General features: G+C 44.1%; 1 protein-coding gene across 1 annotated transcript in view; it reads right to left on the reverse strand.

Moving 5' to 3' along the window:
* The window catches only part of LOC123743837 (uncharacterized), an 8187-nt gene extending 3676 nt beyond the window's left edge, over window positions 1-4511 (reverse strand). The window contains exons 1-5 of the mRNA XM_045722525.1: window positions 4363-4511; window positions 3647-3714; window positions 3193-3325; window positions 2712-2929; window positions 160-282 (exon numbers count right to left, since the gene is read on the reverse strand). Coding sequence (XP_045578481.1) covers window positions 160-282; window positions 2712-2929; window positions 3193-3325; window positions 3647-3666 — 494 coding nt within the window. The 5' untranslated portion in view covers window positions 3667-3714; window positions 4363-4511. The remainder of the gene's footprint in view (window positions 1-159; window positions 283-2711; window positions 2930-3192; window positions 3326-3646; window positions 3715-4362) is intronic.
* Between the last annotated feature and the right edge of the window lie 9183 nt (window positions 4512-13694).

A 13694-nucleotide genomic window follows, 5' to 3' on the forward strand; every position in this document is an offset into this window, starting at 1 on the left:
GGAGGGAGAAGCGTGAGACTCCATTATTAGCAGTACTGAGGCGGGGTCCCCCAGGGGTGTGTCCTGACGCCCCTGTAGATTTACTGTGTGAGTAGCTCCTCTCCCTCGCATTGGGTTGTTAGTAATTAGTTAGAACCTACATGGAGAAAGGTATCGAACCTGTACCCAGCTGGACCTGGGGGTCTCTCCTGGTGCAGAGGCTCATGGGTTCTGGTAGATTTGATGATGGGTGGAAGTCTGGAACATCCCAGGTAGCCAGTTCCCCTCAATTCCAGACTGGCTCTATGACAAACAAAGACACATCCACTGAGTATTAAAACATTAGGAACACCTGCTCTTTCCATTACATACTGTAGACTGACCAGGTCAATCCAGCTGAAAGTTATGATCCCTTATTGATGTCACACGTTAAGTCTACTTCAATCAGTGTAGATGAAAGCGAGGAGACAGGTATAAGAAGGATTTTTAAGCTTTGAGACATGGATTGTGTATGTGTGCCATTCAGAGGGTGAATGGGCAACATAACATATTTTAGTGCCTTTGAACAGGGTATGTTAGTAGGTGCCAGGTGCACCGGTTGGTGTCAAGATCTGCAACGCTGCTGGGTTTTTACACACTCAACAGTTTCCTGTGTGTATCAAGAATGGTCCACCACCCGAAGGACATCCAGCCAACTGGACACAACTGTAGGAAGCATCAGAGTCAACATGGGCCAGCATCCCTGTGGAATGCTTTTCACACCTTGTAGAGTCCATGCCCCGACTAATTGAGGCTGTTCTGAGTGCAAAAGGGGGAGGGTGCAACTCAATATTAAGGTGTTCCTAATGTTTGGTATACTAAGTGTATAGACATGGGGTTATATTGACTCATATAGACATGGGGTTATATTGACTCATATAGACATGGGGTTATATTGACTCATATAGACATGGGGTTATATAGACTCATATAGACATGGGGTTATATAGACTCATATAGACATGGGGTTATATAGACTCATATAGACATGGGGTTATATAGACTCATATAGACATGGGGTTATATAGACTCATATAGACATGGGGTTATATTGACTCATATAGACATGGGGTTATATTGACTCATATAGACATGGGGTTATATTGACTCATATAGACATGGGGTTATATTGACTCATATAGACATGGGGTTATATAGACTCATATAGACATGGGGTTATATTGACTCATATAGACATGGGGTTATATAGACTCATATAGACATGGGGTTATATTGACTCATATAGACATGGGGTTATATTGACACATATAGACATGGGGTTATATTGACTCATATAGACATGGGGTTATATAGACTCATATAGACATGGGGTTATATAGACATGGGGGTTATATAGACTCATATAGACATGGGGTTATATTGACTCATATAGACATGGGGTTATATAGACATGGGGTTATATAGACTCATATAGACATGGGGTTATATTGACTCATATAGACATGGGGTTATATTGACTCATATAGACATGGGGTTATATAGACTCATATAGACATAGGGTTATATTGACTCATATAGACATGGGGTAATATTGACTCATATAGACATGGGGTTATATAGACATGGGGTTATATAGACTCATATAGACATGGGGTTATATAGACTCATATAGACATGGGGTTATATAGACTCATATAGACATGGGGTTATATTGACTCATATAGACATGGGGGTTATATTGACTCATATAGACATGGGGTTATATTGACTCATATAGACATGGGGTTATATAGACCATGGGGTTATATAGACTCATATAGACATGGGGTTATATAGACTCATATAGACATGGGGTTATATAGACTCATATAGACATGGGGTTATATAGACTCATATAGACATGGGGTTATATTGACTCATATAGACATGGGGTTATATTGACTCATATAGACATGGGGTTATATAGACTCATATAGACATGGGGTTATATAGACTCATATAGACATGGGGTTATATAGACTCATATAGACATGGGGTTATATAGACTCATATAGACATGGGGTTATATAGACTCATATAGACATGGGGTTATATAGACTCATATAGACATGGGGTTATATTGACTCATATAGACATGGGGTTATATAGACATGGGGTTATATAGACTCATATAGACATGGGGTTATATAGACTCATATAGACATGGGGTTATATAGACCATGGGGTTATATAGACTCATATAGACATGGGGTTATATAGACTCATATAGACATGGGGTTATATTGACTCATATAGACATGGGGTTATATAGACATGGGGTTATATAGACTCATATAGACATGGGGTTATATAGACTCATATAGACATGGGGGTTATATAGACATGGGGTTATATAGACTCATATAGACATGGGGTTATATAGACTCATATAGACATGGGGTTATATAGACTCATATAGACATGGGGTTATATTGACTCATATAGACATGGGGTTATATTGACTCATATAGACATGGGGTTATATAGACTCATATAGACATGGGGTTATATAGACTCATATAGACATGGGGTTATATAGACTCATATAGACATGGGGTTATATTGACTCATATAGACATGGGGTTATATAGACTCCAGTTCAATCCAAAGCATTTTCCCTCAGGGACAGGAAGTGTTGCATGTCGAGGAGTGGTCTTGATAGAAACATGTCAATAAAAGAAGTGAGGAAGTACCTGGGGTCAGGATGAATCTTAGTAACAGGGGGCAGTCTGAGCTCGGGGATGGTGTGTCTCTTCGGGAACCCCCGTGACCTTTTCACCTTTGAGGCGTGACTCAGGGTGCTTCTCATACTGGGCATGCTCCGTAGGCTCAGCGTCTCTTCCTGGTCTTCCTCCTCCAGCGCTCCTCTTCTCGTTCCACCAGGCAGCGGGGCCAGATCTCTAGTCACATCCTGAACAAAATGAAAACACAGTGGGGGTGGGGGTTGTGTTCATATGATGCTCTGTCTGAAAACCCTATCTGACCTTTCCAGATCTACAGGAAGGGGCGTAGAGGGTCGAAGACTGGGGGTCAATTTGAGATCTAACAATCAACCACTGTGTATTGATCATTTCAAGAAGTCTGTGCTTTCCCTAAACCCTATTCCAGAGTGTTAGAAGAGAGGATAGTATCTGTATGAAGATGACTTACTAGCTGCTGCTTCCTGTACTTTACCTTACGGTGCTGCAGGTAGGCTGGCTCTGAGTAGTATGAGAGGACAGGGGAAACGGTCTCTCTGTGGGGTGACTGGGTTCTCTTCTTGATCCTGGGGAGGTGCATCTTAAGGAAGTACTGCTGATCAGAGGGCCTGTCCACAAGAGACATGAATGTTTCCTCAGAATGGACAAGGAAACAGGGTTATATATATATATATCGTTGGTACCTATGAAGCTACGTTGTACAACTTTTCTAGAAATAAACAATGTCACAACTTGAAACTGTCTGCAGCATCAACGAATATCCAATCCTGATATTGTGTAGTGTGTGTACAACTTCCCTAGAGATAAAGAAACGTTGTTTATCGTCAACGAATATCCAATCCTGATATTGGACAACTTCTTCAGAGATATACAAACTCATAACTTCAAACTTTTTTGCATCAATTTATATATATTGGAAACACACTCACCAGCCTCTTGTTCCTTCCATGAAGTGTTTCTTTGTCAGCTCAGGATGCTGCTGTTGTCCTCATATCTACTGTAGAAGAGCCGGGAGACAGAAAATAGCTTAAAAACCTTTAAATTACGTTTCCAAACTGAGAATTAATCTAAACATTCCTATTCATTAGAATGAGTCTTTTTGTTGTGGTAATTATTCATTCTTTCAACCCAAGCCAGCAGCACCGGTAAGATTCTATTAGTGCGGAAAGCTATTTGCATATAAATAGCATTTTGCTGCATTAATTCCAGCTCTGGGCAGAGGAAAACATGTTTAATGATTGCTTGGGTGTTAATCTGACAAACTGATTCAAGAGAAGTCTTTTAAATTAACCCAGTTTGTGTTTTTAAAGGTAAATTGTTGATTAAGTTTAAAATTTGCCATGAAATAACCGGTTGTATCTGGTCCTCTCCCGTCTCTCTCCCAAAACACAACCTTGAAAATACTCCGTCAAGTCATTTCAAGTGGTCCTTAACCCTCACATGAACTAGGAAATGCTGCCTATAACCTCATGATAATTCTGAGTATTCAGACAAAATCAGATGTCTGGCGTGTGACAAAGCTCTTTCTTGAGTTGAAGAACAACCTGAAATGTGCTTAGCATTTCTGCAGAATAAAGCTATAGCATACATCTACCTTAAAGACACTGAGTTAGGTTACTGTGTAAAGTTCAGTAGTGAGACGTACCTGAGTGCTGGTCATGTCAGCCGTTGAGCAGGGTGGATAGTGGGAGGTAAAGTGTTGAGGCTCTTGCTGCCTGCCCCCTCCTACCTCTTGCAGAGAACACCGTGAACTAACACTGAGGGGATAGGTCAGCTCTAAAGTCCCAGTTATTAAGCCACCCCACTGCTGCTGATTGGTTCTTCTATGGGGACAGCCAAATAAAACTTTTGGAACCTTTTTTCCCCCTAAGAGTGTAGCTGTCTATGACATCCTAAGCTAGCCATATCAGGGCTAGGGGCTGGCTGTACTCCTTTAATAAGACCCCACACAAAACAGGGACGACTCAGTCTGAAGGAACAGGGACCGCTCCGTCCGAAGGAACAGGGACCGCTCCGTCCGAAGGAACAGGGACCGCTCCGTCCGAAGGAACAGGGACCACTCCGTCTAAAGGAACAGGGAGCACTCCGTCTAAAGGAACAGGGACCACTCCGTCTAAAGGAACAGGGACCACTCCGTCTAAAGGAACAGGGACCGCTCCGTCCGAAGGAACAGGGACCGCTCCGTCCGAAGGAACAGGGACCACTCCGTCCAAAGGAACAGGGACCACTCCGTCCGAAGGAACAGGGACTACTCCGTCCGAAGGAACAGGGACCACTCCGTCCGAAGGAACAGGGACCACTCCGTCCGAAGGAACAGGGACCACTCCGTCCGAAGGAACAGGGACCACTCCGTCCGAAGGAACAGGGACTACTCCGTCTGAAGGAACAGGGACCACTCCGTCTGAAGGAACAGGGACCACTCAGTCTAAAGTCCATTCCAAAGGGACTCTCTATTCTAATTATTCATGAGTGAGTTTCTGAGTAATACAGGGAGTACTCAGTACTGTAACGCTGTGAGGTGAACCTGATATAACAGACGTAGTGTGACCTGTTAGACCTATTACTGTAAGACATTACCACAGTTGATTGCATCAGAGTAGATTTAGGCTACCATCATCTAGATTTATAGGATTTTACCTTGAGGGTTGAAATGATTTTGCCCTTACAGTATGTGCTTTTTTTCCAGGTATACCATTATCACTGATTAACAGAACAAAACATTACCTAAACTATGAACTTATTTCCTCGGACTGGTATCCTGAGTTGAGCCCTGTGTTTGAGAGATCTGTGAGTTTACCCCTGTGTTTGAGAGATCTGTGAATTTAGCCCTGTGTTTGAGAGATATGTGCTTGAGAGATCTGTGAGTTGAGCCCTGTGTTTGATAGGAAACCTGTGAGTTGAGCCCTGTGTTTGAGAGGAGACCTGTGAGTTGAGTCCTGTGTTTGAGAAGAGACCTGTGAGTTGAGCCCTGTGTTTGAGAGGAGACCTGTGAGTTGAGTCCTGTGTTTGAGAAGAGACCTGTGAGTTGAGCCCTGTGTTTGAGAAGAGACCTGTGAGTTGAGCCCTGTGTTTGAGAGGAGACCTGTGAGTTGAGCACTGTGTTTGAGAGGAGACCTGTGAGTTGAGTCCTGTGTTTGAGAGGAGACCTGTGAGTTGAGCCCTGTGTTTGAGAGGAGACCTGTGAGTTGAGCCCTGTGTTTGAGAGGAGACCTGTGAGTTGAGCCCTGTGTTTGAGAGACCTTTGAGCCGAGCCCTGTGTTTGAGAGATCTGTGATTTGAGCCCTGTGTTTGAGAGATCTGTGATTTGAGCCCTGTGTTTGAGAGATCTGTAAGTTGAGCCCTGTGTTTGAGAGATATCTAAGTTGAGCCCTGTGTTTGAGAGATATGTAGTTGAGCCCTGTGTTTGAGAGATATGTAAGTTGAGCCCTGTGTTTGAGAGATATGTAAGTTGAGCCCTGTGTTTGAGAGATATGTAAGTTGAGCCCTGTGTTTGAGAGATATGTAAGTTGAGCCCTGTGTTTGAGAGATATGTGAGTTGAGCCCTGTGTTTGTGATTAGATACAGTGGGGGAAAAAAGTATTTAGTCAGCCACCAATTGTGCAAGTTCTCCCACTTAAAAAGATGAGAGAGGCCTGTAATTTTCATCATAGGTACACGTCAACTATGACAGACAAAATGAGAAAAAATATCCAGAAAATGACATTGTAGGATTTTTAATGAATTTATTTGCAAATTATGGTGGAAAATAAGTATTTGGTCACCTACAAACAAGCAAGATTTCTGGCTCTCACAGACCTGTAACTTCTTCTTTAAGAGGCTCCTCTGTCCTCCACTCGTTACCTGTATTAATGGCACCTGTTTGAACTTGTTATCAGTATAAAAGACACCTGTCCACAACCTCAAACAGTCACACTCCAAACTCCACTATGGCCAAGACCAAAGAGCTGTCAAAGGACACCAGAAACAAAATTGTAGACCTGCACCAGGCTGGGAAGACTGAATCTGCAATAGGTAAGCAGCTTGGTTTGAAGAAATCAACTGTGGGAGCAATTATTAGGAAATGGAAGACATACAAGACCACTGATAATCTCCCTCGATCTGAGGCTCCACGCAAGATCTCACCCCGTGGGGTCAAAATTATCACAAGAACGGTGAGCAAAAATCCCAGAACCACACGGGGGGACCTAGTGAATGACCTGCAGAGAGCTAGGACAAAAGTAACAAAGCCTACCATCAGTAATACACTACGCCGCCAGGGACTCAAATCCTGCAATGCCAGACGTGTCCCCCTGCTTAAGCCAGTACATGTCCAGGCCCGTCTGAAGTTTGCTAGAGAGCATTTGGATGATCCAGAAGAGGATTGGGAGAATGTCAGATGAAACCAAAATCTAACTTTTTGGTAAAAACTCAACTCGTCGTGTTTGGAGGACAAAGAATGCTGAGTTGCATCCAAAGAACACCATACCTACTGTGAAGCATGGGGGTGGAAACATCATGCTTTGTGGCTGTTTTTCTGCAAAGAGACCAGGACGACTCATCCGTGTAAAGGAAAGAATGAATGGGGCCATGTATCGTAAGATTTTGAGTGAAAACCTCCTTCCATCAGCAAGGGCATTGAAGATGAAACATGGCTGGGTCTTTCAGCATGACAATGATCCCAAACACACCGCCCGGGCAACAAAGGAGTGGCTTCGTAAGAAGCATTTCAAGGTCCTGGTGTGGCCTAGCCAGTCTCCAGATCTCAACCCCATAGAAAATCTTTGGAGGGAGTTGAAAGTCAGTGTTGCCCAGCGACAGCCCCAAAACATCACTGCTCTAGAGGAGATCTGCATGGCGGAATGGGCCAAAATACCAGCAACAGCGTGTGAAAACCTTGTGAAGACTTACAGAAAACGTTTGACCTGTGTCATTGCCAACAAAGGGTATATAACAAAGTATTGAGATAGACTTTTGTTATTGACCAAATACTTATTTTCCACCATAATTTGCAAATAAATTCATTAAAAAATCCTACAATGTAATTTTCTGGATTTTTTTAAAATTTTGTCTGTCATAGTTGACGTGTACCTATGATGAAAATTACAGGCCTCTCATCTTTTTAAGTGGGAGAACTTGCACAATTGGTGGCTGACTAAATACTTTTTTCCCCCACTGTATTAAACTCTAGTTGCATCGGGGACCCCCACCTGATTCAACTTGTCAACTAATCACCAAGCCCTTGAATAGGTGAATCAGGTGAGCTTGTTGAGAACTACAACAACATTGTGAAACGTCTGGGAGACCCCGAAGGGAGGGTTGAGAAACACGGCTTTAGACGAGGCTCAGTGGACTGTGAACATTCCTGTCAGCACAGACACAGAGAGGGACTGAGAGGACCAGCCTGCATACTTCTGTTACCTACCAGGCTGGTCCTCTCTGTTACCTCCTTTCTAGTAGAAGAGGAAGTAACAGAGAGGACCAGCCTGAACAATGTAGAAGAGGAGATAACAGAGAGGACCAGACTGGATACTGTAGAAGAGGAGATAACAGAGAGGACCAGCCTGAACAATGTAGAAGAGGAGATAACAGAGAGGACCAGCCTGGATACTGTAGAAGAGGAGATAACAGAGAGGACCAACCTGGATACTGTAGAAGAGGAGATAACAGAGAGGACCAGCGTAGAAGAGGAGATAACAGAGAGGACCAGCCTGGACAATGTAGAAAGTATCTCCTAACAGGCCACACCAGAGGGTCTAACCACCTCCTACTGTGATGTCTCCCAGAGGAGAGCTCTCCTAACAGGCCACACCAGAGGGACTAACCACCTCCTACTGTGATGTCTCCCAGAGGAGAGCTCTCCTAACAGGCCACACCAGAGGGACTAACCACCTCCTACTGTGATGTCTCCCAGAGGAGAGCTCTCCTAACAGACCACACCAGAGGGACTAACCACCTCCTACTGTGATGTCTCCCAGAGGAGAGCTCTCCTAACAGGCCACACCAGAGGGTCTAACCACCTCCTACTGTGATGTCTCCCAGAGGAGAGCTCTCCTAACAGGCCACACCAGAGGGTCTAACCACCTCCTACTGTGATGTCTCCCAGAGGAGAGCTCTCCTAACAGGCCACACCAGAGGGTCTAACCACCTCCTACTGTGATGTCTCCCAGAGGAGAGCTCTCCTAACAGGCCACACCAGCATCACACACATTCCAGACACTACAATCATTAGCTCCCTCACATAATCCACACAGAGCACACACTCACCAAGCATTGAGCTGTTGTTGTTAGTTCCAGCATATATAGACCATTTACAGGGAACTATCCAATGAAGTGGGACCTAAATACCTGATAGTCTTTCTGTCATTGTTTATTTTTTTATTTTTTTGCAGTTTCAGAGATAAGTTAATGTTGTTTGGAGAGAAATAATTTGTACCTTTATTTAACTAGGCAAGTCAGTTAAGAACAAATTCTTATTTACAATGATGGACTACCGGGGAACAGTGGGTTAACTGCCCTGTTCAAGGGCAGAATAACAGATTTTTACCTTGTCAGCTCGGGGATTCGATCCAACAACCTTTCGGTTACTGGCTCAATGTTGTAACCACTAGGCTACCTGCCGCCCCAGGTAGCCTAGTGGTTAAATAAAACCAGTTCAGAAATGTTGTTTGTAGAGAAATAATACCAGTTCAGAAATGTTGTTTGGTTTTAATCTATAATATTTACTGATGACCACTGCTCCCTACTGGTAAATGGCAGAATGAAGTAAGTCCAAGGACCTCAACGGAGTCAAAGGCTACGTCCGAATTGACCATCCTTCCCCTGGAAGTGTGTATACCAGTGTAAACCTGCATACTTCAGGAGAACGGTGGAGAATGGGGACACAACCTGAGGTATAGATGTCCACTCCAGTTTTCTCCTCCTTAATGAGCTAACTAAATTACCCTTCAACCTTCCAAAGCTTATTAGCAGCCCTCTAATTGACCCTTCACGTTAATTAATTAATTAGCTTACTTGCTAGCGTGGAACATTAGACACCATTTTCATCTGATCAGCAACAAAATGGGGACAAGTGAGGCATACGTTGAGTAACTTTACAGAAGTTAATTTCTGATTCTGAAGTGGCATGTAGCCTAGCGGTTAAAGTGTTGGTTCAGTAACTAAAAAGTTGCTGGTTCGAATACTTGAGCAGACAATGTGCCCTTGAGCAAGGCACTTAATCCTCATTTGCTCCAGGGGTACCATACTACTATGGCTAAACCCTGTAAAACCACACATTTCACTGACCTATCTGGTGTATGTGACAATAAAACATTATTATTTTGATGATGTGGGGTGTCCCTGCCATCTTTGACACGTATACGTGCTGATAGATGTACTTGTTAGGACTATAAAAGTGAACAGACACGGACCAGTCGTTTAGTGTTGAGTAGCTAGTGACCTTTGCAGAAATTGATTTTCTATGATGAACGTGATCTTTAAAGGTTTGGTTTTCATCAACTGAACGTATTATCGATGTTGGGTTATGAGGCTCACTGCAGTCAGTTAACACAGCAAAGGTTTGGTTTTTTGAAGAGAATCGGCACGTCTTTTACCATCTTTAGAACGATTGGTGAGTATTGGCCTGCTGCTTGGAGGGTAGAATTACGGTACTGGCCTGCTGCTTGGAGGGCAGCATTATGGAACTGGCCTGCTGCTTGGAGGGTAGAATTATGGTACTGGCCTGCCGCTTGGAAGGTAGCATTATGGAACTGGCCTGCCGCTTGGAAGGTAGCATTATGGAACTGGCCTGCTGCTTGGAAGGTAGCATTATGGTACTGGCCTGCTGCTTGGAGGGTAGCATTATGGAACTGGCCAGCTGCTTGGAAGGTAGCATTATGGAACTGGCCTGCTGCTTGGAAGGTAGCATTATGGTACTGGCCTGCTGCTTGGAGGGTAGAATTATGGTACTGGCCTGCCGCTTGGAGGGTAGCATTATGGAACTGGCCTGCTGCTTGGAGGGTAGCATTATGGTACTGGCCTGCCGCTTGGAGGCCAAACACAACCATGGTCACACACTTGTAACTGCAACAACATCGGCTCTGGCTGCATGTCCGGGTATGGATAGGGCCCCCAAAAGGCTAGGGCCGGCTCTGGCTACATGTCCGGGTATGGATAGGGCCCCCAAAATGAGTAGGGCTGGCTCTGGCTGCATGTCTGGGTATGGATAGGGCCCCCAAAAGGCTAGGGCCAGCTCTGGCTGCATGTCCGGGTATGGATAGGGCCCCCAAAAGGCTAGGGCCGGCTCTGGCTGCATATCTGGGTACGCAGACCCACTGCGGCCCCTCATGTTGTGTTCAGATTTTTTGTGGCCCCCATCAAATGTGCCTATCCCTGCACTAGAGGGATCATGAATGACAGCATTAATTCAGGCAGAAATTGACCTCTTTATTTGGGCATTTTTCCATAGATGGATTATTTACCATACCTCATCACACCGTAACTCTCAAGAGCATGAAATACTGAGCTTTATATACAGTTGAAGCCAGAAGTTTACATACACTTAGGTTGGAGTCATTAAAACTTGTTTTTCAACCACTCCACAAATGTCTTGTTAACAAACTAGTTTTGGCAAGTTGGTTAGGACATTACTTTGTGCATAACAAAAGTAATTTTTCCAACAATTGTTTACAGACAGATTATTTCACTTATAATTCACTGCATCACAATTCCAGTGGGTCAGAAGTTTACATACACTAAGTTGACTGTGCATTTAAACAGCTTGGAAAATTCCAGAAAATGTGATTGCTTTAGAAGCTTCTGATAAATGATGTCAATTAGCCTGAGTCAATTGGAGGTGTACCTGTGGATGTACTTCAAGGCCTACCTTCAAACTCAGTGCCTCTTTGCTTGACATCATGGGAAAATCAAAAGAAATCAGCCAAGACCTCAGAAAAAACCTCCACAAGTCTGATTCATCCTTGGGAGCAATTTCCAAATGCCTGAAGGTACCACGTTAATCTGTACAAACAACAGTATGCAAGTATAAACACCATGGGACCACGCAGCCGTCATACCGCTCAGGAAGGAGACGTGTTCTGTCTCCTAGAGATGAACGTACTTTGGTGCGAAAAGTGCAAATCAATCCCAGAACAACAGCAATGGACCTTGTGAAGATGCTGGAGGAAACAGGTACAAAAGTATCTATACCCACAGTAAAACAAGTCCTATATCGACATAACCTGAAAGGCCGCTCAGCAAGGAAGAAGCCACTGCTCCAAAACTGCCATAAAAAAGCCAGACTACGGTTTGCAACTGCACATGGGGACAAAGATTGTACTTTTTGGAGAAATGTCCTCTGGTCTGATGAAACAAAAATGGAACCGTTTGGCCATAATGACCATCGTTATGTTTGGAAGAAAAAGGGGGAGGCTAGCAAGCCGAAGAACACCATCCCAACCGTGAAACACGGGGGTGGCAGCATCATATTGTGGGGGTGCTTTGCTGCAGGAGGTACTGGTGCACTTCACAAAATAGATGGCATCATGAGAAGGAAAATTATGTGGATATATTGAAGCAACATCTCAAGACATCAGTCAAGAATTTAAAGCTTGGTCGCAAATGGACAATGACCCCAAGCATACTTCCAAAGTTGTGGAAAAATGGCTTTACGGACAGAAAAATCAAGGTATTGGAGTGGCCATCACAAAGCCCTTACCTCAATCCTATAGAAAATGTGTGGGCAGAACTGAAAAAGTGTATGCGAGCAATGAGGCCTACAAACCTGACTCCATTACACCAGCTCTGTCAGCAGGAATGGGCCAAAATTCACCCAACTTATTGTAGGAAGCTTGTGGAAGGCTACCCAAAACGCTTGACCCAACTTAAACAATTTAAAGGCAATGCTACCAAATACTAATTGAGTGTATGTAAACTTCTGACCCACTGGGAATGTGATGAAAGAAATAAAAGCTAAAATAAATAATTCTCTATTATTCTGACATTTCACATTCTTAAAATAAAGTGGTGATCCTAACTGACCTGAAACAGGGAATTTTTACTAGGATTAAATGTCAGGAATTGGGAAAAACTGCATTTAAATGTATTTGGCTAAGGTGTATGTAAACTTCCGACTTCAACTGTATCTATACATATAAACCTATAGCTTTATATATCTATACATATAAACCTATAGTTATATATCTAAACATATAAACCTGTAGTCAGTGTATAAGCTATACTCCTGCACATGAAGCTCAAGTCAACAGCAGCTACGTCCAAATCCATACTGTTAAGGTTCCATTTCTCAGTTCCTTCAGGAAGGACTGCCTCTCAGTGGGGGACATCAGACTGACGGAAGGACTGCCTCTCAGTGGGGGACATCAGACTGACGGAAGGACTGCCTCTCAGTGGGGGACATCAGATTGACGGAAGGACTGCCTCTCAGTGGGGGACATCAGACTGACGGAAGGACTGCCTCTCAGTGGGGGACATCAGACTGACGGAAGGACTGTCTCTCAGTGGGGGACATCAGACTGACGGAAGGACTGCCTCTCAGTGGGGGACATCAGACTGACGGAAGGACTGTCTCTCAGTGGGGGACATCAGACTGACGGAAGGACTGCCTCTCAGTGGGGGACATCAGACTGACGGAAGGACTGCCTCTCAGTGGGGGGACATCAGACTGACGGAAGGACTGCCTCTCAGTGGGGGACATCAGACTGACGGAAGGACTGCCTCTCAGTGGGGGACATCAGACTGACGGAAGGACTGCCTCTCAGTGGGGGACATCAGACTGATGGAAGGACTGCCTCTCAGTGGGGGACATCAGACTGATGGTCATTTTGTTGAAACAGATAAGAGAGCGTCCTGAAAAAGGTTAACGTTTCTTCCCACTCAAAAGCAATGCACTATATAGGGAATAGGGAAGCCATTTGTGACCCAGCCTGACAGGATAAGGAAGGGAGCAGTAACATCAGGTCCAGGTTATTGGCTGTTTTAACTTTGTGTTTACTCATAACC

Source organism: Salmo salar, chromosome ssa07, assembly GCF_905237065.1.
Source record: "Salmo salar chromosome ssa07, Ssal_v3.1, whole genome shotgun sequence".
Lineage (NCBI taxonomy): Eukaryota > Metazoa > Chordata > Actinopteri > Salmoniformes > Salmonidae > Salmo > Salmo salar.